The 27654-nt window shown below is 42.7% G+C and overlaps 2 protein-coding genes across 5 annotated transcripts in view; both read left to right on the top strand.

Annotated features, from left to right (window-relative positions):
* Positions 1–13051, top strand: part of LOC115083672 (zinc finger protein 271-like) — a 30667-nt gene extending 17616 nt beyond the window's left edge. For 3 of the 4 annotated variants that reach the window (XM_029587625.1, XM_029587623.1, XM_029587626.1), the window contains one exon: positions 9957–13051. In XM_029587625.1, the coding sequence (XP_029443485.1) occupies positions 9957–12415 (2459 nt within the window). In that variant the 3' untranslated portion in view covers positions 12416–13051. The remainder of the gene's footprint in view (positions 1–9956) is intronic. The other variant, XM_029587624.1, reaches the window with a different exon arrangement.
* A 1570-nt stretch (positions 13052–14621) lies between these two features.
* LOC115083687 lies at positions 14622–27383 on the top strand. The gene is made up of 3 exons (XM_029587650.1): positions 14622–15295; positions 16834–17310; positions 27127–27383. The coding sequence occupies exons 2-3, from the start codon at positions 16849–16851 to the stop codon at positions 27373–27375; spliced, it is 711 nt and encodes a 236-aa protein (XP_029443510.1). The 5' UTR covers positions 14622–15295; positions 16834–16848; the 3' UTR covers positions 27376–27383.
* The last annotated feature ends 271 nt before the right edge of the window (positions 27384–27654 follow it).

Raw genomic sequence — 27654 nt, 5'->3', positions numbered from 1 at the left:
CCTACTGACCACATCCCACAATGCGAATTTCCCTGATTCTTTAGTCGCAGAAGAGATCTGCACTCCCAAGGGATCGATGTGCTGGTCCAGACCTGGCCAGAGGAGGACTTATTGTACGCCTTCCCTCCGTGGCCTCTGCTGGGCAAGATCATTCGCAAGATAGAACGCCATAGAGGATTAGGCCTTCTGGTGGCCCAGATGCCCGTGGTATGCAGATGTGGAGGCTTCTGGTGGAGAACCCCCTATACCTCCATCCGCACAGGGACCTTCTCCAATAAGGTCTGATCCTTCCCGAGGACCTAACTCAGTTTTGTCTTACGGTCTGGCCCTTGAGAGGGCTTGCCTGACTAAGCGTGGATATTCAGTAGCAGTAATTGCCACCTTACTCTGTGTGTGGAAGTTCTCGACATTATTTATTATTATTATTTAAAATTTTATATACCGGCATTCATGTTGCAAACACATCATGCCGGTTTACATATAACAGGGGTGTACAGTAAACAATTCAATAACCTATTAGTGTAGAAGGAAGCAGTTACAAATAACAAGGTAATAGAACTGGGAGAAGAGAAGAAAAGGGAGAGAATTAGGTATAGGTATTTACATTAGTAATAACATTTTTACATGTGGAAGTGGTAGATCTGGCTGAATAGAATTAATCGGTGTCCGGGAACATTCTTGATGTACCTGAGGATCTGGAGAATATTTGAGGCCTGGTGCAAGGAACGCGAGCTCTCTCCTCAGTTGATAAAGATCCCCATGATTCTGGAATTCTTACAGGATGGCCTGAACAAAGGACTGACCCTCAACTCTTTGAAGGCCAGGTGAGTTTAATTGTGCGTTGAGTGAAAAAGAACTTTCTCCGATTAGTCTTAAATGTGCTACTTGCTAACTTCATGGAATGCCCCCTAGTCCTTCTATTATTCGAAAGTGTAAATAACCGATTCACATCTACTCGTTCAAGACCTCTCATGATCTTAAAGACCTCTATCATATCCCCTCTCAGCCGTCTCTTCTCCAAGTTGAACAGCCCTAACCTGAATGTGCAGGTATCTTTGTAATCCACCCTGAACGATTGCATTGGAGGAGGTGGGGTATAAGGTGTATAAATAAATAAAACAAACCATAGGAGCTCTATAAAGACATCACACAGGAGTTCTCACAGCCGTCTCCTGAAGCTTCTACTATGTCACAGAATTCTGTAATACACTAACATCTATATGATCCCAATTTGTCATTTCCTAAGTGGTCTCGGACTAACCCATTACATATACGCTGATAACATCCAAATCCTAATTCCAATAAACTCTTCAATCGAATCTGCACTCAAATTGACAGCAATGTATTTATCTTTGATCAAGAAACTGATAACTAATATGAAATTAATGTTAAATATGGAAAAAAACCGAGATTATATTACTAGACCAGAGAGCTGGACACATTGAACCTCTAAATATTATTCTGGAAGATAATATAACTAAGCTTCAAGTAAATAATAGCGTACGGGATTTAGGAGTTATCATTGACTCTGAGCTGACATTAAAGAATCATATTGCTAATAAACTGAAAGATGGATATAGCAAATTGCACACGCTAAAGTGATTAAAACCTTTGCTGGAGGGAGGAGTTCTCAGGGTTTACAGAAGCTTTCGGAGGGGAGGGGGATATACCTAACAGCGGGAATAGAGGGAATTGACGCAGGGTTCTTGGAACAGACCGGGACGGTGGTCCAGGCTGGGGGGACCACCTGCCTGTTGGTGGACTCAATGCATAGATAGAGGAACCTTTCCAACCTAAACGCTCGAAGCGACTCACCAGAGCCTCGAAGAAAGGAACTCTCCATGTACCCGCCCTAAAACACGCTCACCTCTCTTCTACTAGGGAACGAGCTATATCTATAGCTGGACCTATTCATTACCCTCTAATTCAGTGCTCGAAACATGTCCCGCCAAATTCGGAACTAACATGAAGACCTGGCTATTTAAACAAGCCTACCCCCCCTACAACTCCAGATCCACCCCGCCTACCTACTTAACATGCCAGATTTCTGCTCTACCCTGTACATATACACTCTTACATATTGAAAGAACTATTACATACTTTCTCCCATAAGTATTTATATGCTTTAGTTTTATAAATTAAAACTTACTAGGTTTTAATTTTCCTTTGTATCCCAGTTTAGCCCCCTCCTGTTGATTGTAATTTCCTACTGCTGTTATACTGTAAACCGATATGATGTTGCCACGAATATCGGTATAGAAAAGTTTATAAATAAATAAATAGATCATTATGCTACTTCTTTAGTTACAGGATAGGGACACTACGCTATATTTCCTGGAATGTGGGAGGTATTGGAACGCCCGTTAAGCAGCAAAAAGTATTGAGCGCTCTTCAGAGACAGAAGGTGGGGATAGCCGCACTTCAGGAAACTCATCTGTCAGCAGCAGAAAGCCTCAAATTGAAAAGGCAGTGGGTAGGCCATTGCTTCTCTGCTCCAGCAGTGGGGCGTAAGGCGGGAGTAACAATCTTAATACATAAGAACATAAAGTTTGAAGTGATGCAACAGGTATCTGATGAACGAGGTAGATATCTCATATTGGTTGGTAAAGTTCAAGGCAGGGAAGTCACATTATGTGACGTGTACGCCCTGAATTCCTATTCTCATGTTTTCTTCCAGGGCTTGGTGGGCCGAATCCTTCCGATTTTTGAAAGGCCCATTAATCTTGTTGGGCGATTTCAATTGTGTGAATGACCTGACGGTTGACAGATCGCACCCAGCTTCTATGTTGCCCAATTTATCCGGTAAAGGGATCTCCTACCTCTGTGCAGAGCTCCATTTACTTGATATATGGCATACTTTAAATCCGACTGAAAGAGACTATACCCACGTCTCAAAACCCCACTCTATTCTGTCAAGAACTGATTATGTTTTGGTATCCGCCTTATTGTTCCCCAGGGTTGCCCAGGTGAAAATTGACCCTATAGAAATATCAGACCATACGATAATATGGGTAGAAATTGGGGATGGTATAGGCAAGAGCACACCTAGCCTTTGGAGATTCCCTAGTCATCTGAGTGGGGATCTTAAATTTTGAGACTTTCTCCAGAGTAAATGGAAGGAGTACGAACGACATAATTGGGAGCACAAGAAGGACCCTTGGCTATATTGGGCACCCAGTAAGGCAGTCATGAGGGGAGAAATTACATCCTATATAATTGCTAAATCCAAAGCGATGGTTAAAAATATATTAAGCTTGGAAAGACAGCTGAGGCAGGCTAAAAGGCGATTGGCGCAAAACAGCACACCCCCAGCACAAACCGAATATAATGAAATTCTAAGGACGCTAAATGCTCTATTACACAAGCAGACACAACGGTGGCTGCAGGGGGAGTGCGCATAAATTTTTCAGATACAGAAATGTCAGGCCGCTTATTAGCCAGTATGGTCCGTATGTCCAAAGGAAGTACTATTATAGACAAACTACGAGGGGGGGGATGGAAGACCTCTGGTGTCCGGGGAGGAAATATGCGCAGAATTTCGCAAATTCTATGAAAGACTATATACAGAAGATAGGGTAGGGGGGCCCATTCAAGAAGAGGAATTCTTTCAAGGGTTACACATTCCCACAATTACCGCTAAGCAGTTGGAAACCCTGAATCAGCCCATACAGCTAGAAGAGTTAAGAAGAGCCATTATGGCTAGCAAAGCCAATAAAGCACCAGGTCCAGATGGCCTTAGTGCCAAATATTATAAATGTTTAGTAACGCAAGCAATAGGGGACCTACATCTGTTTTATCAGGAAGCTCAAAAGCTGGGGCAACTCCCAGATGACACTACTCGGGCCTTTATTACAGTGTTAGAAAAACCTGGCAAAGATCTTTCCTCTCTGGCTGCATATAGGCCAATATCCCTGCTTAATTTTGAAGCTAAATTGTTTGCAAAAATTATGGCAGATCAGCTTAGCGTGGTCTTTCCATATATTATTATTAGCAACCAAGTGGTGTTTGTCAAGGGAAGAGCTATAAGTACCAACATGACCAAATTGATTATAGCTATGGAAGAATGTCAAAAACAAGGGACGGCAGCCATGGTAGTGGGCTTTGATTCTGAGAGAGCTTTCGACCGGGTGTCTTGGGCGTATCTTTTCTCAGTTTTAAAGCGCTACGGGTTCGAAGGTGAGATATTACAAAATAAACAGTTACTTTGCCGGAACCCCCAGTCAGTGATAAGGGCGACTGGACAGGTCTCGGCAGATTTCCAACTAACTCGGGGGTACAAGGCAAGGGTGCCCGCTTTCTCCCCTATTGCACATTCTTTCCATAGAGCCTCTTCTCAGGAAGATAGAGGCCGACCCTCTGGTTAAGGGGTTTACTTGGGGCCGTCAGGAATTTAAGGTATCTGCATTCGCGGACGATGTGCTTGTATTTCTAACTTCTCCCCAAAAATCCCTGGAGAGAGTGCTCCTGCATCAGAAACGTTTTGGGGCCTTTGCAGGCTTAAAAATTAATATTGATAAATCGGAGGCCATGGATCTAGGCATTTCCGTAAAATCAGGTTGGGAGGGGGAGTTCCCCCTACGATGGGTGGATCAGACCATGCGATTCTTAGGAATTATGCTGACTAGAAACACAACTAAAGTTCATGATGCGAATATACGTCCGTTACTCCAAAATATGACTAAGAAGCTGAAAACCTGGGGGGCACTTCCGTTATCTTTGAAGGGTAGGATAGCATTGCTCAAAATGCTTGAACTGCCCCGTTGGCTATATACTTTACAGCAGCTCCCCATATGGTTATCTAAGACGGAGCTTGCTGGTATCAATCGGATTGTATGCCAATATCTATGGGGGGGCCGTAAAGCCCGACTCCCGCTCAATACACTGCAGCTGGACAGCAAGCAGGGAGGTTTAGGTTGACCAAATTGGAGAGACTATAATCTAGCATATCTCCTGTGCCACATACAGGATTGGTTAGATGGTACGGGAAAATTTACACCCCTTTCTTTCCTACAAGAATGGCTACATCCATACCGGCCTGAAACGCTGATGCAAGTCCAGGGTGCGCAGGTGCCTGTCACATACAAGCAGCATATGTTAATTCTCTCGGGAAGGCAGGCTTGGCGGTTCTTATGTCTCCATAAATTATGCCTGGGGAGCTGTCTGACGCTGTATGTCACACTATGTGGGAATCCACAGTTCCCTATTGGGTTGACGGGACCGGCTTTTCAAGGGTGGAACATTAGAGGCCTGAGGAATGTATACCAGCTTTACGCTCCAGGGTCGGGAATTCTTTGGGCCTTTCAAGAGCTTAAAGAGTTATATGTGATCCCACGAGAGGAATTTTTCGCCTACGTAGAGGTGAGACACTATTCTAGAATGTTATTTGGGGCCCACATACCGGAGCCCTCGTGGGAGAAGTTGCGAGCGGTTTTCCTGCCAGGATCCCGGAAGGGTTACTCGTGTTCCACCTTTTCAAAAGCTTTCCGAGAAATACCTGAAAATTCGGCCAAACTAACTATTCAAAGCAAATGGGTACAACAAGCAGATACATACCTCGCCCTGTCGGACATTGAAGAAATACTGGTGAACTGTGTAAAAGTATCAGAAAATGTGACACTTCAAGAGCTGGGGTTTAAAATTATACATTGTATGTACATCTCCCAAACCAGTTTATATGCGGCAAAACTTTGTGAGTCAGATGTATGTATTAAATGTCAAAATGGGAAAGGGACATATCTACATGGGTTGTGGGAATGTGACCAGTTGGATCTATTTTGGGGAAAAGTGTTGGAGAGCCTGGGGAGGATATTGCAGCTACAGCTTCACAAGAACATAAAATTATGCTTTATTGCGCCTCCCTACGGAGGCTCTTATGGATATACTGGACTACGAGCTGATGTTTCTGAAAAAAAGCCCTGCTTGTAGCACTACAAACCATAATGTCCATGTGGATTACAAAAGAAAGGCCAACTGGAGGACAATGGCATGCTCGGTTGGTAACCTTGCTGCACCACGAGCTCCTGACGGCGAAATCACAACCCTCGGGCAAGACAGTCCATTTGTTTTTCAGTCTGGAATAAATTTTGGTGGTCACTCCCAGCTTACCAGAGAGACTTCATCACAAGCGCTACTAACTAGAATTACCAAGACTCTGCGCAGACATCACTGCCACCATAGCGGGTGAAGAACTTCTGTAGTTTCTCACCTTCGCACGTTACATTTGCATCTTTACCTTCTTATTCCTGCTGTGGAGGGGAAGGGGGGGGGAGTTGGGATATTTTCAGGTGTTTTTTCATTTTTATCTTCACTTTCATGTTTATTATCATTGTAACAATGATTGCTGTTGTTTATCATGTAACGTGCATTTAATAAAACCTTTAATAAAGGAAAGAAAAAAAAACCTTTGCTGGCCGAATATAATTTCAGAACAGTACTCCAATCGTTTGTTATTTTCTAATATTGATTATTGCAATGCTTTACTCTTAGGTCTTCCTCAAATCACTATTTACCCTCCTGCAAGTTTTCCAGAATGCGGCAGCAAGGGTCCTTTCAACCACAAGAAAATACGATCACATTACGCCCGTTTTAATTAATTTCCACTGGTTACCTATAAACCAACACATAGGGGCAGATTTTCAAAGGGGTACATGCGTAACCCCCAAAAAGCTGCCCCTTCCACCCCCTGCGTGCGTCGAGCCTATGTCCTGGGGCTTTCCTAGGGGGGCGTGTCACGGCCGGCGCATCATCAGGGGGCGTTCCGGGGGGTGTGGCCGCAGCCTCCGGACCAGAACATGGTGCGCCAGTTACACCTGCCTCGGGCAGGCGTAACTTTTGAAATAAAGGTAGGGGGGGAATTAGTTAAGGCCGGGGGACGGGTTAGTTAGGGGAAGGAAAGGGAAGGTGGGGGGCACCTGAACGGAGGCAGGCTTCCGATTTTGCGCAGCCTTGCGGGCGCCGACCCCGGATTTTAAAAGATACGCGCGGCTACGCGCGTATCTATTAAAATCCGGCATACTCTTGTTTGCGCCGGGTGCACGAACAAAAGTACGCACACGCATACTTTTTTAAAATCTGCCCCATAGAATATAAAACGCTATGCATCATTCATAAAATTTTATACGGAGAAGCAACAGAATGGCTCAATGCCACAATCTACACTATTTATTTAATATCTATATGCTCCCTTTATGCAAAATTCTATCAGGCCTCAGTCTAACACATTTTATCTATGCCGATGATGTTCAAATTTTAATGCCGATCCAAAAGTCCACTGACCAAACTCTAAAGCTCTGGGACATACCAATCCGCTATTGAAAAGGTATTAACCCAAATGAATCTTTCCCTAAATACTAAAAAAACTGAAATCCTATACATCTCCCCTAAATTAAGCAAGACAAAAGAGCTTGAAATTCAAGAAGTGGCCAAAAACTACCCCATCTCCCTAGAAGTACGAGATCTAGGGATTCTTATAGATTGCGAATTCTCCATGAAATCCTGCATTAAAAAAAATCATAACCGATGGTTACGTCAAATTAAACATACTCAGAAAATTAAAACCCCTCCTATTCCCTAAAGACTTTAGAACTGTCGTACAGGCACTACAGGTCTTATCAAGATTAGACTACTGTGACTCACTATTCTTAGGCCTTCCCGCAAATATCACAAGACCATTGCAACTTCTGCAGAACTCTGCAGCTCGACTCTTGACAGGTACTAGAAGATCCAAACATATCAGCCCATATCCCCCCCCTGAACTTTTTATTGTAAATAATTTACTTGTATATAATTTCTCATTGCTTATATTTAACCATGTTATTAAGCTTATATATTTGTACAGTATTTTCCATTCGTTTTTTCCCCCCCTTCTTCCCACTACCCAGTTCCCTTATCAGTTTCATTGTAAAGCCCTGTTGGCCAGTTTATGTTACATGGAAACCAATGTGATGTTTGCTTAACGAATGTCGGTATACAAAAATTTTAAATAAATAAATAAATAAATATTACAAGAACTTCATTGGCTGCCGGTCAAATACAGGGCCCAGCATAAAATCTTGTCACTAATACACAAAACCCTGTACAATGAAAACATTGAATGGCTAACCTCCTCACTTCACTTCCACACCCCCTCCAGAACCATCAGATCAACCGGAACAGGGATGCTGCCAATTCTTTCCCCCAAAATTGCCCACCTAAACAATGTAAGAGAAAGATCTGTCTCTACTGCTGGACCCCTTCTATGGAACTCTATCCCGCAGGAATTACGACTAGAAGCTGACACCAAATTATTTAAAAAGGGGATTAGAACCTGGCTTTTTAAACAAGCTTACCAAGAGCTGTTAGCATAATTATCTCACTCTTCTGATTTTATACCAAGGTAATGTATATTTTTATTTTTATTATATTATCTCTACCCTAACCATAATACCTCTCTAAGTGTTTAAATTTTGATTATTTTGTTGTGGTCCCGGTCGCTAATCTAGCGACCGTGTCCTTACCGGCTACCTCCCGTTGCGGGTCACGGTGAGGTGGGGAGTGTCCCGGGCCTGCCGGGCCTCTTCGCGGTGGTGTCTCCATGAGGGGGATGCTGCCGAGTCATGAGCAGCACTCTGCCCCTTCCCAGGGCGCGCGCGAGGGGGGTTCTCTCAACGGTCTGGCCACGGGGAGCTCCGTTCCGCCCCTTTGATGATGTCAGACGCCGGCGACTATTTAAGGCCGGCATCTGCCCTGTGAAGTTGCCTAGCAACAGGTTCATCAGACCCTGAGTGCCTCGTTGCTGTTTCTGTTAGTTTAAAGCCTACTGTTTTGATCCTGTCTGTTTTTGATCCTGCTGATTCTGATCCTGCTGTTCCTGAATCCACTCTTCTACCAGATTCTCCTCGGTTAGTTCCTTGATTTTTGACTTTGGCTCTGCTTCTGATTCTCCATGTCAGCCACCTGTCTTTACTGCTGGCTTGTCTTCTCGTCTCATCTCGTTCCTTCACCTAAGTCCCAGCGGTCCGGGTCCTTATGAGCTCCTCTCGGGGGGACCTTGGGCTTCCAGGGTGAAGACTCCACTTTCATCTCCGTCTTGGTTCCACCTCCCGGCTCTGTCATTTTCAAAGAATTCGCTCTTCTCATCAGCGCATTCTGCCAGGCTGGCTCAAGGGTCCACAATTCTGTCCGCAACATATTTAGCCTACTATTTAGTTTCTATGTTAATTATTTATATTATGAAACAATGTATTTACTTCCTTTCTTCTTTGGAAATGCAAATAATTTTAAATGATTAATTGCTAACTCCTGTAAACCGATTTGATATGCTTGCATGAAAAGTCGGTATATAAAAATTATTAAATAAATAAATGTAAAAAATCAGACTACATACACCTGCCATCAAGTAACAAGGGCCTGCTTACCATTCCCACGGTGCAAACAGCACACTTAACGCAAGTGAGAAACAGAGCAATTTCTGGAAAGAATTACCAGAACAGCTCAGACTTCAACAAAATATAAAAGAATTTAAAAGGGACCTCAAAACGTGGCTCTTTCACAGAGCACATAATGAGCATGAACAAAACCAGTAAGACCAAAATAGTTGATCAGGTTTCCAACCAATTTTAATGTGTTTCTGCTTCATTTATTTAAGTTCCTTATTATTGTATTTTTTATTATTTTATAGTTTTTCATCTTTTATACTGGAAGCTTCTATTATTTTTATGACTTTTATGAATTGTTGTTCCTGATAATGTGATTATTTTATTCTTTTTATTACTATTCTTTTAGTATATTGTAAACCGTTGTGATGGAATGTTTTCTAAATGACGGTATATAAAATCTGATAAATAAAATAAATAAATATCAGAAATCTCATGCGATCATTGTGTGATCTTTCAAAATGTCTGATCCCTGATCATTGATAGCTTTCCATGCCATTGTCACTGACACATGATTCATTCCTTTTTTTTTTTTATATCCAGCAGACAATGAGGTCATACAGGAAGAGAAGAGGGAGGAGAATAGAGAAGAACACCCTACAGTACTGGCACGTATACCAAGACAATCAAGAAATACCTGTGAGAATCATTCCCAGATTACTGATGGGGGAGACACTAGCCAAAGTCAGCAGGAATTGGAGAAGAAACAGCGAGATCCTGCAGGAGACTCACTGGATGGTGTCACTGCATATGAGAGAAGTGACAGGGAGCTCACAGCCATCCCTGAGCACCAGAGACACCTGAAAGCAGAGAGAGCCTTCCAAAGTAATAACAGTGATCAAATGACTTCTGACCTCCGGCAGAGAGATGAGGAAGGGAAGAAATCCTTTCATTGTGATACCTGTGGGAAAACCTTTGCTAGGAAATGTCATTTTGTATTGCACCAGAAAACCCATTCACGAGTGAGACCTTTTTCATGTTCTCAGTGTAGAAAATGTTTCAAACAGAAGTTAACCCTGAAATTACACCAGAGAATCCACACTCAAGGGAACACTTTCACTTGTATTGAATGTAAGAAAAACTTTTTTAGCAGGGAATCCTTACTAATACACCAAAGAACACACACAGGTAATAGACCATCTCATTGCCCTCAAGATGGGGAATCTTACAGCTCTGAGTTCTCTTTATTAAATCCCCATAAAATGGAGACAGAAGAGAGAACATTTTCATCTTCTGAAAGAGGAGAAAACATCCTTCAAAAGCAAGACCTAATAATAAATGAAAAATCACAGAGAGAGAAAAAATTATTCATGTGTAATGATGGTGACAGAAACTTTAATGAGAAAGAAAATTTCACAGGACAACTAAAATTCCAAAAAGGGGAGCGAGCAATTTCAAGTAGTGAACGCAATAAAATCTCATGTTATGAGAAAGTCTCTTCAAGAGATGGAAAAAAACATAATGATGAGAGACCATTGTCTTGCTTTCAGGCTGATAAATATTTCAGTAGGAAGGCAACTGTCCCACAACACAAGAAAATACCAAAAGCAGAAAGTCAATTTATATGTACTGAGTGCAGTAAAAGCTTCAGGCAGAAGCATAATCTCATAATCCACCAGAGAATCCACACTGGAGAGAAACCATTTACATGTCCTGAGTGTGGTAAAAGCTTTAGGGCAAAGGATGGACTCAAACTCCATCAGAGAATCCACACTGGAGTAAAACCATATACATGTGGTGAGTGTGGTAAAAGCTTCTTGCGGAATTGCAACCTCATACAGCACCAGAGAATCCACACTGGAGTAAAAGCATTTATATGTGTTGAGTGTGGTAAAAGCTATATGCAGAAGTGCAACCTCATAATCCACCAGAGAATCCACACTGGGGTGAGACCATTTCCATGCTCTGAGTGCGATAAAAGCTTTAAGACAAAGGCAGAACTCAGAATCCATCAGAGTATCCACACTGGACTAGAACCATTTACCTGTACTGATTGTGGTAAAAGCTTCAGGCAGAAGTGCAACCTCATAATCCACCAGAGAATCCACACTGGAGTGAGACCATTTCCATGCTCTGAGTGCAATAAAAGCTTTAGGGCAAAGGCAGAACTCAAAGTCCATCAGAGAATCCACACTGGAGTAAAACCATATACATGTTCTGAGTGTGGTAAAAGCTTCAGGCAGAAGTGCGAACTCACAATTCACAAGAGAATCCACACGGAGGTGAAACCATTTACATGTATTGAATGTGGTAAAAGGTTTAGTAGGAAGGGGTCTTTCAAACGCCACCAGAGAATTCACATTGGAGTCAAACCATTTACATGTAGTGAATGTGGTAAAGGTTTCAGTGCGAAAGAAACCTTCAGCTGCCACCAAAAAATCCACATTGGTGTCAAGCAATTTACATGTAGTGAATGTGGTAAAAGTTTCGGTTTAAAAGTAAACTTTAAACGCCACCAGAGAATCCACACTGGAGTCAAACCATATCCATGCTCTGAATGTGATAAGTGCTTTAGGACAAATGTAGCACTCAAAAATCATCAGAGAATCCACACAGGAGAGAAACCATTCACATGCTCTGAATGTGATAAGTGCTTTAGGACAAAGGGAGAAATTAAAATCCATCAGAGAATCCACACAGGAGAGAAACCATTTGCATGCTCTGAGTGTGATAAATGCTTTAAGACAAAGGGAGAAATCAAAATCCATCAGAGAATCCACACTGGAGAGAAACCATTTACATGCTCTGAGTGTGATAAATGCTTTAAGACAAAGGGAGAAATCAAAATCCATCAGAGAATCCACACAGGAGAGAAGCCATTTACATGTATTGAATGTGGTAAAAGTTTCAGTCAGAAGGGATATTTTAGAGATCATCAGAGAATTCACACAGGAGAGAAACCATTTACATGTAATGAGTGTGGGGAATCTTTTTGTCAGAAAAGAAACCTCACATGGCATCAGAGAGTCCACACTGGAATGAAACCACTTACATGCTCTTGAATGTGATAAATGCTTTAAGACAAAGGTAGACGTCAAAAACCATCAGAAAATCCACCCAGGAGCGAAGCTATTTACATGTAGTGAATGTGATAAAAGCTTCAGACAGAAAACATCTCTCATATGACATCAGAGAATCCACATTGGAGTGAAACCAAGTCCTTGTATTCCCGGATGTAGCGAAAATTACTCAAATGTGAAGAAAACATTTTTTGGTGTTTAAAGAGAGGGTATTATCTTTAGGTGGATTGTTTTTCCTTAAATGTCCCTGTAAGTGTTGTATTACAATACAGGGAAATAAATTTGTTTTCTATGATACCACTCAATTGGAAACTTTCCTTAGAGATAAAGAGCAGAAACCTGGATAAACTAGAGAATTGCTGAGGTATTGATGAAAATACAAATTTAAAATGTCTCTCAAGATTTGAACTCCTTTGTAGGAAATTTTTGCTTGTTATAGTGCTTCCCAAATATAATGTGGACTAGATTAGGTTGATGACATTTTGTCAAAATTACCTAAAGATTTTGGTTATTTTCCTGTGGTGTAATCCTGAATACCTATGTTTTATTAATGTTGAATTGATAAAATTCCAATAAAGTATTAATTAAAAAAAAAAAAGACAAAGGTAGAAGTCAAAAGCCATCAGAAAATCCACTTAGGAGAGAAGCTATTTACATGTAGTGAATATGATAAAAGCTTCAGACAGAAAACATCTCTCATGACATCAAAGAATCCACATTGGAGTGAAACCAAGTCCTTGTACTTTGTGAGGTAAAAGCTTCAGAATAAAGGACGAACTTTCAAGTCACCTGAGAAGCCATACATGTTTAAGAATTCATATATTAACCTTATGTTAAATGTATAACGCTCTGGCGTATGTTCCTGTTCTCTGTACACCGACGCGATATCTCTGATGAGCAGCGGTATATAAAAAACTTTAAATAAATAAATAAAGGAGTCAAATGAATTCACGCACTCTCCTATAGTTTTGAAATTTTAGACTGGACTGATAAGGATCTTAAATAGTTGGAAGCAAGATGAAAGAAACTTCCTCTGCACTCAGGCAGGCCGATCCGGTCGAGTGGGTTATGCACCTCTACCAGCAGATGGAGATGGATTAAAAGCTGACATCACAGACATATAGCCCTGCCCTGACATAAGCCCATCAGTATTCTCCATCTCCAGCAGATGTGGATGTCCGACTCCACAGTGTGCATGACTGCTCCAGTTCTTTACCTAATCTGACTGTGAGTTGATCTCGGCAACGTTACGTTGTTGTTTTTTATTATGCAATTCAACACAGGAATGTTCAACTTATGTTTCAAACATCTTTTTGTTTGATACTCTCCAGGCATCTGTCACTTTGTATTTAAGCCGGCTGTCAGATTCCTCTTTAAATCCCAAGCATACACTGTAAGATATTGTTCCTTGTTATTACTTTGCAGTGGGTAATGCCTTCTTGCCTTACCCATCTTGCTTGTGCCTGTTTTGTTGGTTTGCATTTTAATGCAGTTGTGTTTTATTTTGTTTCCAGAGATACCTGATACTTTCTGGTTTGAACTTGTTCCTCCTGATGCAGTCTTGCGAAACACGATCCTGATCCCATCCTGTCTCAGGGGACTGAAATTCCATGTGTACACTCATTATTGAGTAATTGTTTAACCAGTTCATTGCTGGCAGCTTCTTTGAGTATATGCCCAAAGTACTTTCTAAATTGTGTTTCAATCAGGATCTCTGATTCATAGGATGTTTTTCATTTATGCTGAGATGTATTCATCTCTTTGGAATTATTGAAGACTCTTTGGTTATAGACAGCCATGCTGAACATTAACGCAGCACACATTTACATAAGAACATAAGATGCACCATACTGGGTCAGACCAAGTGTTCATCAAGCCCAGTATTTTGTTTCCAGCAGTGGCCAATCCAAGCACAAGTACCTGGCAAGTACCCAAACATTAGATAGATTACAAGCTACTATTGCTTATTAATTACTGTCATAGCAGTATGGAGTTATGCTCTAGGAACTTATCCAAACCTTTTTTAAACCCAGTTATACTAACTGCTGTAATCACATCCTCTGGCAATGAATTCCAGAGCTTACGTATGTGCTGAGTGAAAAAGAATTTTCTTCAATTTGTTTTAAATGAGCGTTTAGTACTACATAGCCACCACTTGTAGAAAGAGTCCTGTGAAACGGCACTACACGCTCTCCGGGGCAGGGGGAGCAAAGCAGAATAAAGGAACAGCCCCGTGGTTCACCTGCAGTGACCGCGATCAGGAGCAGCACAGCTCCAGCCCAAACCCGAGAATCCTCCGCCGCTCTCGCCTTAATGCGCCCGTCCCACTGCAGGGTCCCCGGGCTGGGCCACCGCCTCTCCTTACCCATCTCGATGGTGCCTCCCTCTTCTTCCCCCTCCTCGGCCTGCTGCTCCCCCTCCCCCCTTGCCTTAAAATGTGAGTTCGGTGTTTTTAACTACCGGTTAGCATATTCTTAGCTTGATGTAAGGGGAGTTAAAAAAAATTAACTAAGCATTAAAAATGTGCACTGGAAATCAATGCAGAGTTTTTTAATGCTCAGATTATTACAACAGCCCCTTTACTTTTAGCTCCTTTTATCTTTGCCGCAGCAATCCCACTAACAGTCGAAGAGTGATGACGCACGAGAAGCAGCAGCCCTGCCAGCAGTCGCAGAGTGATGACTCGATGGCAGCCGCCGCCAATCAGAAGTGGCAAGAGGAGCACGTCACTAGAAGGGGACGGTGGCTGCAGCCTGCAGAAGGTGGAAGACGAAGATCTCTCCCTTACCTCGTGCTCACAATAAAGCAATTTACTTTTCTTAACCAGAAATAAGCGATTGCAGTGAAGCTCAGCCCCGGAGGGTAAGCGGTGTCTGTTCTCTTCCTGGTGTCCCTGTGACATTTTCTAGCAGAAGCAGCAGCGCTGAGTGTGAGGAGCTCCAGGCAGGGGAGGGAAAGCAAAGCGGGACCAGGTCTTTAAATCCCTGAATGCAAGCATCCTTATGAGCTGATCTGATTGCTGCCCCGAGGTTTCCCATAAATTTGGATTTTAAAAACCTGAGCATTAAAATGTTAAGATTTAGGGGTAAAAGCTTTGCCAAGAAAAATCCCCACAAGACCAGGTGGCTTGAATAGGAGCTGAGTGAGGGGCTAAGCATCAACCTGGTAAAGAGAGAAGAGGGGAGTTAGCCCAGGAGAGGCTCTTCTCAAAGCTCACAATTTTACTAATGTCGGTATTTAAAAGATATAAATAATATATTTATAAATGACCTGGAAATGGGGACAGCAAGTGAGGTTATCAAACTTGCTAATGACACACAATTAATCAAAGTTAAATCACAAGAGGATTGTGATAAATTGCAAGAGGACATTGCAAAATTGGGAGACTGGGCTTGCAAATGAAACTCACTGTGGACAAGTGCACATAATTTAAGGTTCCACATTAGAAGTCACCAGTGAGGACAAGAATCTAGGAGTTATTGTTGATAAAACATTGAAAACTGCCCAGTGTGCAGCAGCAGCCAAGAAAGCAAATAGAATGCTAGGGATTATTAGGAAAGGAATGGAGAATAAAACAGAGAATATCAAAATACCTCTCTATTGCTCCATGGTGCAACTTCATCTTGAGTATTGTGTGCAGTTCAGGTCACTACATTTCAAGAAAGAGATAGCAGAATTAGAAAAGGTACAGAGAAGGGCGATCAGAATGATAAAGGGGATAGAACAATTCTATTAAGAAAGGCTAAAGAGGTTAGGACTCTTCAGCTTGGAGAAGAGATGGCTGAGGAGAGATATGATAGAGGTCTATAAATGAATGAGTTAATCAGTTGTTTACTCTTTTGAAAAGTACAAAGGCCAGGGGACACACAATGAAGTTACTAGGTAATACATTTAAAACTAGTAAGAAAACATTTTTTTACTCAATGCATAATTAAGCTCTGGAATTAATTGCCAGAGGATGTGGTGAAAGCTATTAGTATAACTGCGTTTAAGAAAGGTTTGGACAAGTTCTTGGAGGAAAAGTCCATTAACCATTATTATGGTAGAGTTGCAGAAATCCCCTGCTTATTCTTGGGATAAGCATCTTGGAATCTATCTAATCCTTGGGATGCTGCCAGGTACTTGTGACTTGGCTTGGCTGCTGTTGGAAACAGGATACTGGGCTTGATGGACCTTTGCTCTGACCCAGTATGGCAGGTCTTATGTTCTTACGTTCCAGTGTTACCGTTTCATAGATTAGATTGTAGCTGTGTGAGTTTTGGGAGTTAGCGTTGTTTAAATGTGATGGGTTTGATACAAAGGTGCTGAGAGTGTTTTCTGCAGGGTTTTGTGTTACTTCCCAGAGTGCCCGGTACAGGAGGGAATTAACTCTCCAGATTCTCTCTTTCTCTCGTCCTCAGCCCAACCTGTCTCTGATGCCGACTACATCGAATAGAAAGGGAAAATCTCACCTGTCTCTTACGGATGTTCCTGTTGGACTGATGGATGGTTTTACTTATTCTGAGACTTCAGTGATGGGATCCAGACCTGCCAGGGTACAGTGGTCCCAGTCTGTAGTTCAGACTCCTTGCCTGGAGCAGTACAGGGAGATTATGAAGACGACATTGGGAGTTCTGCCTTCTCCAGAGCCAGATCCCTCCTCAGTGCAGCCTCTGGCAGAGCCCCTGGGATCAGAGGAGGGGGCAGGGCTGGCTCTGGATCCACTGCAGCCCAGGACTTTGGGCTCTCTGTGGATGGTTTTGGTGCGGCTGGAAGCGACAATGAGCAGCAAGTTGGAAAGGATTCAAGGGGAAATCTCCTCATTGGAGCTGCGCTCAGGGACCCAGGAGAAGAAAATCTCTGCTCATGCTAAGCGGCTGCAGGCGCTGGAGAACAAGGTGGGACGTTTAATCTCAAACTCTTCCGAGTACGTTCTGGATAAGATTTCATTCAAAAGGAAAATTAAGAAGTTAGAAAATGTTTCCAAAGGAAAAATATTTTAGAATTATCAGCTTTCCCGAGGGATAATATTTCACCTGGGGAGATGATTAATAATTATTAGGGGAGGCTTTGTAAATATCCAAGGAATCTCTTCCTCCAATTAACCAAATTTCTTTTCTAATGAAAATTAAATCTATAAAGGTTTTCTGTCTTTTGTTGCTGATCCACAAATTGAGGAATAAGAAGTTGAGCCCAAAAACTGATTTTCTAAACCTTGGTCATTTTTAGTCTTGAGTTCCCAGCCAGGTCACCTCTACCCCCTCCCTTCCCCCACCACCCTCTATTCCTTTACTGAAGTCACAGTGACGGGGGCTGCCCATCTTCTCTCCTCCTCCAAACTCACTACTTCAGGGGCGGCCAATTCCAGTCCTTGAGAGCCACAAACGGGCCTGGTTTTCAGGATATCCACCATGAATATGCATGGGATAGATTTGTATGCACTGCATCCATTGTATGCAGATCTATCTCATGCATATTCATGGTGGATATCCTGAAAACCTGGCCTGTTTGTGGCTCTCGGGGACCAGAGTTAGCCACCCCTGCAGTCCTTGCTCCTCTAACCCCATTGCCGCCAGCTCCTGAGCTGTATCTGTCCCATCCTCAATCTCTCACTTTCCACTGTTACTGTTCCTGCTGCTTTGAAACGCGCTGTGATCTCCCCACTCCTCAGAAACCCTCACTGCTCCTTACCTGTCCTGCCAAATATCATCCTAGCTTCCTCCTCCTTCCTCCCTTTCACTTCCAAACTACTTGAGCTTGCTGTTCACTGCCTCTACCTTGATTCCTTCATCTCAAGCCATTCCCAATCCACTCCAGTCTGGTTTTTGTCCTTTACATTCCCCAGAAACAGCTCCTGCCAAAGTCTCCAAGGACCTGTTCATGGCTAAACCCAAAGGCCTTCCCTCAGTCCTTATCCTCCTTGATCTGTCTCCTGCTCTGACACTGTTGATCACAATCTCCTCCTTGATGCTCTATCCTCTCTGGGATTTCAGGTCTCCCTCCTGTCTTGGTTCTCTTCTTACCTCTCTCATTGCACGTTTAATGTCTTCTGGTGGATCCTTCTCGGCTGCCATCCCTCTATCACTTGGTCACCTCGGGGCTCTGTCCTATGCCTGCTTCTCTTCTCTCTCTATACTAATTCCCTTGGTGCTCTGATCTCACAGAAATATAAGGCAGAAAAGGCCCGATAGGACTTTCTAGTCTGCCCATCCACCCAAATAACTTAGCTTTACAATTCCCATCGCTCCCTCAGAGATCCCATGTGCTTATTCCATGATTTCTTGAATTAAGATCATGTTTTTCCCTCCATCACTTCCACTGGGAGGCTGTTCCATGCATTCACCACCCTCTCTGTAACGAAATAGTTCCTAAGTTTACTCCTGAGTCTGCTCCCTTTCACCCTCATCACATGAGCCCTTGTTCTGGAGCCTCCTTTCCTTTGAACGAGGCTCACCTCCTGTGCATGGAAACCTTGCAGGTATTTAAATGTCTCTCTCATATCTCCCCTGTCTCACCTTTCCTCTAGGGTATTCATGTTTAGATCTTTAAGTCTATCCCTATATACTTGAGAATGACGACCACTGACCATTGTAGCAGCCTCCCTCTGGGCCGACTCCATCCTGTTTATATCCTTTTGAAGGTGCGGTCTCTAGAATTGTACACAGGATCCAAGTGAGGGCTCAACAGGAATCTATACAGGGGCAATATCACCTCCCTTTCTCTGCTGACCCTTCCTCTCCCTGTGCATCTTTCTGGCTTTTGCTGTTGCTTTATCCATCTATTTGGCCACTTTAATGTCATCAGGTACAATCACCCCCAGATCCTGCTCTTCTTTTGTGCTTAGAAGGATTTCACCTCCTGATACTTTACCTCCCCCTTGGGTTTTTGCATCCTAAATACATAACTCTGCATTTTCTAACGCATGCCAAGCACTATTAGACACTATGACAGCATTAGGCTTTTTGCTAATAACAAACAAACCAAGACATAAAGCTGGACATTCACTGGATCTCACCTTCATCAACCACAATTATTTAGAACACTGCAAATCTGAATACACACAAATTCCATGGTCAGACCATTTCCTTATTCATTCCGACATAAAATTCCTTAAACCCCAAATCAAACAAAATCATAAACCTTTAGAATTCAAATACAGACCACCTTTTAATATTGAAAAACTAAAAGACAAACTAGAAGATAAACTAACTGACATTGATTTCAACAACAGTAGTTCTGCCACAGAAACATGGTTAGAAACAAAAAAAAATAGCTGACGAAATAAACCCCATCAAATCGATACAGAAAAAAAAATGAAGCAAGACAAAATAACCCCTGGCATAATGCAAAAGTAAAAGATACAAAAAGGACTCTCAGAGCATTGGAAAGAAAATGGAGAAAACACAAAACACCCGAGAACCTAACTAAATACAGAAAGCATCTAGCTTTCTACAAACAGCTAATATTCAAAGTTAAGAGAGAATATTTCAGCAATAAATAGAAAAATTTGCAAATAATCCAAGAACACTATTCTCAATAGTTTCAAACCTAACCAGTGACAAACAGGAATCAAACCAAAACCTACCAGAAACAAAACGTAATGAAATTACCAAATTTTTCAGTGACAAAATTACTAAATTAAGAGACAAACTTCCAATCACTGCCAAACAAGAAATTAAAATGCAAAAAAGGGATGTCAACCCATGGACATCTTTCACTGAGATATCTGAAATGGAAGTGGAACAGATGCTAAAAAATAAAAACCCCGCCCCACACAAAATTGACACAATACCTACAACTGAACTGAAGAAATCAGCTAACATAGTCGCCCATACGCTGACTAAAATCATAAATCTATCCCTAGAAGAAGGAACAATGCCGGATATACTGAAAGGAGCAATAATAAAACCAATAATTAAGAAAAAAACCAGTGATCCCCTTACCCTAAACAACTACAGACCAGTATCAAATCTTCCTTTAATAGCTAAACTAATCGAAAAAACAGTGCAGAAACAGCTAGCTGAACACCTGGATAACAATAACATACTGTACCCCTCTCAACACGGATTTCGAAAACACTACAGCACTGAGACTCTTCTCCTCTCGCTAACAGATAACATTCTGAGAGGTTTTGATAGTGGTAAACACTATATTCTACTAATGCTTGACCTATCGGCAGCCTTTGACACAGTAAACCATAAAATACTACTAAATAGACTGGAAGAAATCGGATTACATGGCCTAACATTAAAATGGTTCAGTTCATATCTAAAAAAACAGGTTTTTCCAAGTTCAGATCAACAACTCATTATCAGAAAAAATTAATCTCAAAACAGGAATTCCACAGGGATCAGCCTTGTCTGCGACCCTTTTTAACATATACATGCTGCCATTATGCCACTTACTTGCAGGGCTAGGAATTATACACTACATTTACGCCGACGACATTCAGCTAATTCTACCCATAGAGGACACTTTAGAAAAAACATTAAACCTAGCCAACATGTACCTAAGCATTATAAAACAACTACTGACACAAATGGAACTTGTAATAAATATTGATAAAACAGAATTTCTACACTTAGAACGAAAAAATTCTGAAATCAGTCAAACCTCAATAATACTCAGACAACCAGAAAATTGAACTAGCTGGTAAAGTACGTAACCTGGGAATAATAATAGACCCTGAAATCAATCTGAAACAGCACATATCACTAAAAGTAAAGGAAGGTTATGCAAAGCTCATGGTACTCAGAAAACTTAAACCACTACTAACTCAAAATGACTTCCGAACAATACTACAGGCACTAATTTTCTCCAGCACGGACTACTGCAATGCCCTTATGCTTGGACTACCTAATACAACATTAAGACCACTGCAAATACTACAGAACACAGCAGCTAGAATACTAACAGGAAAAAGAAGGAGGGACCATATAACTGAATCTCTAGCAGAGTTACACTGGCTACCAATTGAACACAGAATTAAATACAAAACCCTATGTATCATTCACAAACTAATTTATGATGAGAAATCAGATTGGCTAAACACAGCATTATGGGTACACACTCCACACAGGAACCTCCGATCAGCAAATAAAGCACTGCTAAAAATTCCATCAGTTAAAACAGGAAGACTGACACAAGTGAGAGAAAGAGCCCTATCACTAGTAGGACCCATAATCTGGAACACAATGCCTCCAGAGATCAGACTACAAAGTGATCTCAAGGCATTCAAGAAAAGTTTAAAAACATGGCTTTTTAAACAAGCATTTTACAAAGAGACAGGGGAATAAGAACATAAGAAAATGCCATACTGGGTCAGACCAAGGGTCCATCAAGCCCAGCATCCTGTTTCCAACAGTGGCCAATCCAGGCCATAAGAACCTGGCAAGTACCCAAAAACTAAGTCTATTCCATGTAACCATTGCTAATGGCAGTGGCTATTCTCTAAGTGAACTTAATAGCAGGTAATGGACTTCTCCTCCAAGAACTTATCCAATCCTTTTTTAAACACAGCTATACTAACTGCACGAACCACATTCTCTGGCAACAAATTCCAGAGTTTAATTGTGCGTTGAGTAAAAAAGAACTTTCTCCGATTAGTTTTAAATGTGCCCCATGCTAACTTCATGGAGTGTCCCCTAGGCTTTCTACTATCCGAAAGAGTAAATAACCGATTCACATCTACCCGTTCTAGACCTCTCATGATTTTAAACACCTCTATCATATCCCCCCTCAGTCGTCTCTTCTCCAAGCTGAAAAGTCCTAACCTCTTTAGTCTTTCCTCATAGGGGAGTTGTTCCATTCCCCTTATCATTTTGGTAGCCCTTCTCTGTACCTTCTCCATCGCAATTATATCTTTTTTGAGATGCGGCGACCAGAATTGTACACAGTATTCAAGGTGCGGTCTCACCATGGAGCGATACAGAGGCATTATGACATTTTCCGTTTTATTCATCATTCCTTTTCTAATAATTCCCAACATTCTGTTTGCTTTTTTGACTGCCGCAGCACACTGAACCGACGATTTCAATGTGTTATCCACTATGACACCTAGATCTCTTTCTTGGGTTGTAGCACCTAATATGGAACCCAACATCGTGTAATTATAGCATGGGTTATTTTTCCCTATATGCATCACCTTGCACTTATCCACATTAAATTTCATCTGTCATTTGGATGCCCAATTTTCCAGTCTCACAAGGTCTTCCTGCAATTTATCACAATCTGCTTGTGATTTAACTACTCTGAACAATTTTGTGTCATCTGCAAATTTGATTATCTCACTCGTCGTATTTCTTTCCAGATCATTTATAAATATATTGAACAGTAAGGGTCCCAATACAGATCCCTGAGGCACTCCACTGTCCACTCTCTTCCACTGAGAAAATTGCCCATTTAATCCTACTCTCTGTTTCCTGTCTTTTAGCCAGTTTGCAAACCACGAAAGGACATCGCCACCTATCCCATGACTTTTTACTTTTCCTAGAAGCCTCTCATGAGGAACTTTGTCAAACGCCTTCTGAAAATCCAAGTATACTATATCTACCGGTTCACCTTTATCCACATGTTTATTAACTCCTTCAAAAAAGTGAAGCAGATTTGTGAGGCAAGACTTGCCCTAGGTAAAGCCATGCTGACTTTGTTCCATTAAACCATGTCTTTCTATATGTTCTGTGATTTTGATGTTTAGAACACTTTCCATTATTTTTCCTGGCACTGAAGTCAGGCTAACCGGTCTGTAGTTTCCCGGATCGCCCCTGGAGCCCTTTTTAAATATTGGGGTTACATTTGCTATCCTCCAGTCTTCAGGTACAATGGATGATTTTAATGATAAGTTACAAATTTTTACTAATAGGTCTGAAATTTCATTTTTTAGTTCCTTCAGAACTCTGGGGTGTATACCATCCGGTCCAGGTGATTTACTACTCTTCAGTTTGTCAATCAGGCCTACCACATCTTCTAGGTTCACCGTGATTTGATTCAGTCCATCTGAATCATTACCCATGAAAACCTTCTCCATTACGGGTACCTCCCCAACATCCTCTTCAGTAAACACCAAAGCAAAGAAATCATTTAATCTTTCCACGATGGCCTTATCTTCTCTAAGTACCCCTTTAACCCCTCGATCATCTAACGGTCCAACTGACTCCCTCACAGGCTTTCTGCTTCGGATATATTTTAAAAAGTTTTTACTGTGACAGAAAGGCACCGACACACAGTACTTAGGACTTTACAGTAGATTAGTCTATGAACTCTACACAATAAGCATAACTATAATACTATGTGTGATAAATCTACCCGTGTACGTACCTTGGTACAATTGGTCTTGAACTACTTTGCTAAATGACTATGTCTAATGATTTATTGTAACCGAACCTTTGATGGCACATTTCATTGTGTCCTAAAAGGAGAGTTTCTTTCATCCCATCCTGGATCTCAAAGGTATCAACCGTCATCTGAACGTGAACCATTTTCACATGGAAACCTTACACTCGGTGATAATGTCTGTGCAGTCAGGGAATTTTTTACCTATCTGGACCTGTCCGAGGCATGTCTTCACATTCCCAACTGATTAGATCATCAACACCTTCTGCAGTTTGCAGTTCTGGGACGCCAGTTTCAGTTTCGAGCACTGCTCTTTGGTCTGGCCACCGTTCCCAGGACCTTTTCCAAGGTAATGGTAGTAGTTGCTGCAGAGTTGAGAGAGGATGGGATCCAAGTACACCCATATTTGGACGACTGGATGATTTGAGCCAAGTTGCTGGAAGAGAGTTGCCTGGGAACTCACGAGGGGATTTCCCTGTTGCAAGAGCTCAGCTGTGTGGTGAACCTAGCCAAGTTTGCTCAGTCGTTGGAATACCTTGGGTTCGGTTCAACACGAAGCACGGCAAGGCTTTCCTGCTGCTGGCACAGCTTCATCTGTTGATGAACACTCTGCCTCCAACCATATGGTCCTACCTGTCAGTACTTGGCTTAATGGCGGCAACCCTGGAAGTGGTGCCGTGGGTGAGGCCGCATGTGTGTGCTCTTCAGCGCTTCCTGCTGTCTTGGTGGAACCTGCAGTCTCAGGACTCGTCAATTCGGCTCCATCTACCAATGGAGGTCTCGTCCCAACTGCAATGGTGCCTGCAGGCAGATCATCTCAGGTGGGAAGTTTCCCTAGCACCTCCGGACTATCTAGTATTGATAATAGTGGCAAGTCTCCTTGGTTGGGGAGCTCACTGTCGGGAGCTGATGGTGCAAAGGTGCTGGAATGCAGAAGAGTCTCTCTAGGACATCAATTGGCTGGAAGCGAGGGCGGTCCAGTTGGCATGTTTGCAGTTTGGTGACAAGCTGCAGGGACAATCGGTCCGGATAATGTTGGACAATGCAACAACTATGGCTTACATCAATTGCCAGGGTGGAACCAAGAGCCAACGAGTGTCACAGGAAATAGGTCAACCTATGGAATGGGCAGAAGTGCATGTCCAGGTGATCTCAGCCTTACACATAGCAGGAAAAGACAATGTAAGAGCAGACTTTCTCAGCAGGGAAAGTCTGGACCCAGGAGAATTGGTATTGTCATAGGAGGCTTTTCAGTTGATTCTGGATCGCTGGGGTCTCCATTCCTAGACCTGTTGGCGACTTCTCGCAATGCGAAAGTTGTGTGATTTTTCAGTCGTAGGAGAGATCCGAAGTCATTGGGGCTTGATGCCTTAGTGCATCAAGACAAGTTGCTGTATGTCTTTCTTCCATGGTCCATGTTGCGCAGATTGATTCGAAGAATCAAGTGCCACAGAGGAATGGTGCCCTTGGTTGCTCCAGATTGGCCCAGGAGAATGTGGTATGCGGAACTGCCCCTTTGGCTTCCAGCGCACAGGGATCTGTTGCGGCAGGGTCCTGTTCTTCACGAAGATCCGATTTGATTTTGTCTTATTTTAAGGCCTTTGAAATGGCTTGCTTGCTGAAGCATGGATACTCTGCGACAGTGATTTCCATCTTGCTAAGAGCTTGAAAGTTCTCCATTTCCTTGGCCTATGTGCGGGTTTGGTGAGTGCTTAAGGCCTGGTGTGAGGATTGAGGTGTTCTTCCTTGTTTGGTCAAGATGCTGCTCATTTTGGAATTTTTGTAGGATGGCTTGAATAAAGGCTTGGCTCTTAATTCTTTAAATGTACAGGTAGCGGCTCTCGCCTGTTTTAGGGGTCAGGTAAATGGCGGATCCTTGTTGGCTCATCCTGATGTTGCCCGTTTTCTGAAAGGAGTGAATGATCTTCTTCCTCCTTTGCGGTTTCCGGTGCCCTTATGGAATCTTAATTTGGTATTGGACTTCTTAGTGGGCCCTACATTTAGACCGATGCATAACCTGACCTTGCGGTTACTGAGCTTGAAAATGGTGTTTCTTGTGGCAATTTGTTCTGCGCTTAGGGTTTTCGAACCGCAGGCCTTGTTTTACTGGGAGCCATTCCTCCGGGTGACTCCAGGGGCGGTGCAGCTGCATACTGTTCCTTCTTTTTTACTGAAGGTGGTCACTTGAATCAGTCCATCTCCCTACCTGCTCTGGACAGAGAGAGAGATATGTAGGGGAGTATCATCTGTTGTGTCCCTTCGATGTCATAAACATATTGTCAGGTATCTGGAGGTTACTGAGCCTTTACGGAAGACGGATCACCTGTTTGTCCTTCACAGCGGTACCAGGCAGGGAGAACTGGCCTCGTGGGCTATAATAGCTTGCTGGATTAAGGAGGGAGTCACAGCTGGATATGTGGATGCTGAGAAGCTGTTACCTAGTTGGGATCAGGCCCATTCCACTCAAGCTCAGGCAGTGTCATGGGCGGAGGTTAGATTGTTGTCTCCTGTCGACATTGGCCGAGCTGCGACATGGACCTCCTTACACACCTTTCCAGGTATAATCTCCTGGATGTGCAAGCACAGGAGAATTCAGCCTTTGCACGTGCGGTGTTGACTGGACCGTGTCAGCCTCCTGCCCTATTCGGGAGTAGCTTGGGTACATCCCGCTTGTTCTGGATTCATCTAACTGGACGTTAAGAAATGAGAAATTACTACTTACCTGATCATTTCCTTTTCTTTAGGACGGTCAGATGACTCCAGCTTCCCTCCCTTGGCTGCTGAATGATTTTATTTTAGTCCTCCTGTGTGCCTACGTGTTACAGGAATTACTGCTAAGCGTTACTCCAGTCCTTAGACTAGTGTGAATACTTTCTTGTCTGAGCTCACTGTTACCTGTTGGCTGAGTATTGACATGGTTCTCTGTTTAATCGAGTTTTGCCAGCCTGTCCACAGTTGCTTTTGAAGAGAATACTGGGAGGCTGGGATCACTGCAGGGTTATATATACTGTGATGTCAGCTTCCTCCATCTCCATCTGCTGGTAGAGGTGCATAATCCTTTTGTTCTGGATTCATCTGACTGTCCTAAAGAAAACAAAATTATCAGGTAAGTAGTAACTTCTCAATGTTCTGGATAATTCTGTTAGATCCTGGGTTTTATTATTCACTGATTTATCCAGGCAGAGACGTTTGATATTCTGGGTCTCTGGGATTAGACTTGCAAACCCCGAGGTCCAGAAAGGAAACTGAGTCCAGGGGAACAAGTCTGGCAGTTCCTGGGGATGAGGGGTCCTGGTGTCTCCTCTTCCATGATAAAATGTTATGAGATTAAAGCCAGCTGAGCCCCTCCACGTGTCACTGAGTGTTTCTGGTTTGTGTTTCAGGTGCCGGTGACATTTGAGGACCTCACTGTCTCTTTCTCCCAGGAGGAAGGGGGTTGTTTAGATGAAGGACAGAAGGAGCTTTACAGGGATGAGAAGGAGAATTATGAGAGCCTGAGCTCTGTAGGTAAGGATTGCATTATCTCTAATTTTTATAAATATGGGGGATGTTTTACTAAAAGTCATTTTTTCCTGGGTCATCTCTACACCAGAGATGTCCAAACAGGGCTGGATTTAGCAATAGGTGCATGAGGGCTGTCCTCTCTCCTCTCCCCATGCTTGGTCCTCTCTCTCCTCCCCATGTCTGCTCCTCTCTCCCCCTCCCCTCCCCATGCCTGCTCCTTGTTGCATTCATGCCTCTTCTCGCCCCTCGCTCCACCCTCTTTACCTTGGGAGCGACTCCCTTTTGCTTTGATGGACAGTTGCAGCCGCGGCTTCTCTCTGCCTCTTGGTCCCGGTGTCTCCTGGCTGGCTTGATGCTACGGATCCACCATGTTCCTGATGACGTAAGAGCGAGTGCGCATGCGCGCT

The sequence above is a fragment of the Rhinatrema bivittatum genome, chromosome 2, assembly GCF_901001135.1.
Source record: "Rhinatrema bivittatum chromosome 2, aRhiBiv1.1, whole genome shotgun sequence".
Lineage (NCBI taxonomy): Eukaryota > Metazoa > Chordata > Amphibia > Gymnophiona > Rhinatrematidae > Rhinatrema > Rhinatrema bivittatum.
Note: the sequence above shows the minus strand (reverse complement) of the source record. Positions and strands in the feature narration are given on the sequence as shown.

What these genes read in the sequence shown, in the direction of transcription:
- LOC115083687 (XM_029587650.1), top strand. Translation starts at nt 16,849, where the DNA reads ATGCCGACTACATCGAATAGAAAGGGAAAATCTCACCTGTCTCTTACG. An exon ending in TGCAGGCGCTGGAGAACAAG is followed by an intron (nt 17,311 to 27,126) that starts GTGGGACGTTTA and finishes TTTGTGTTTCAG; the next exon opens with GTGCCGGTGACATTTGAGGA.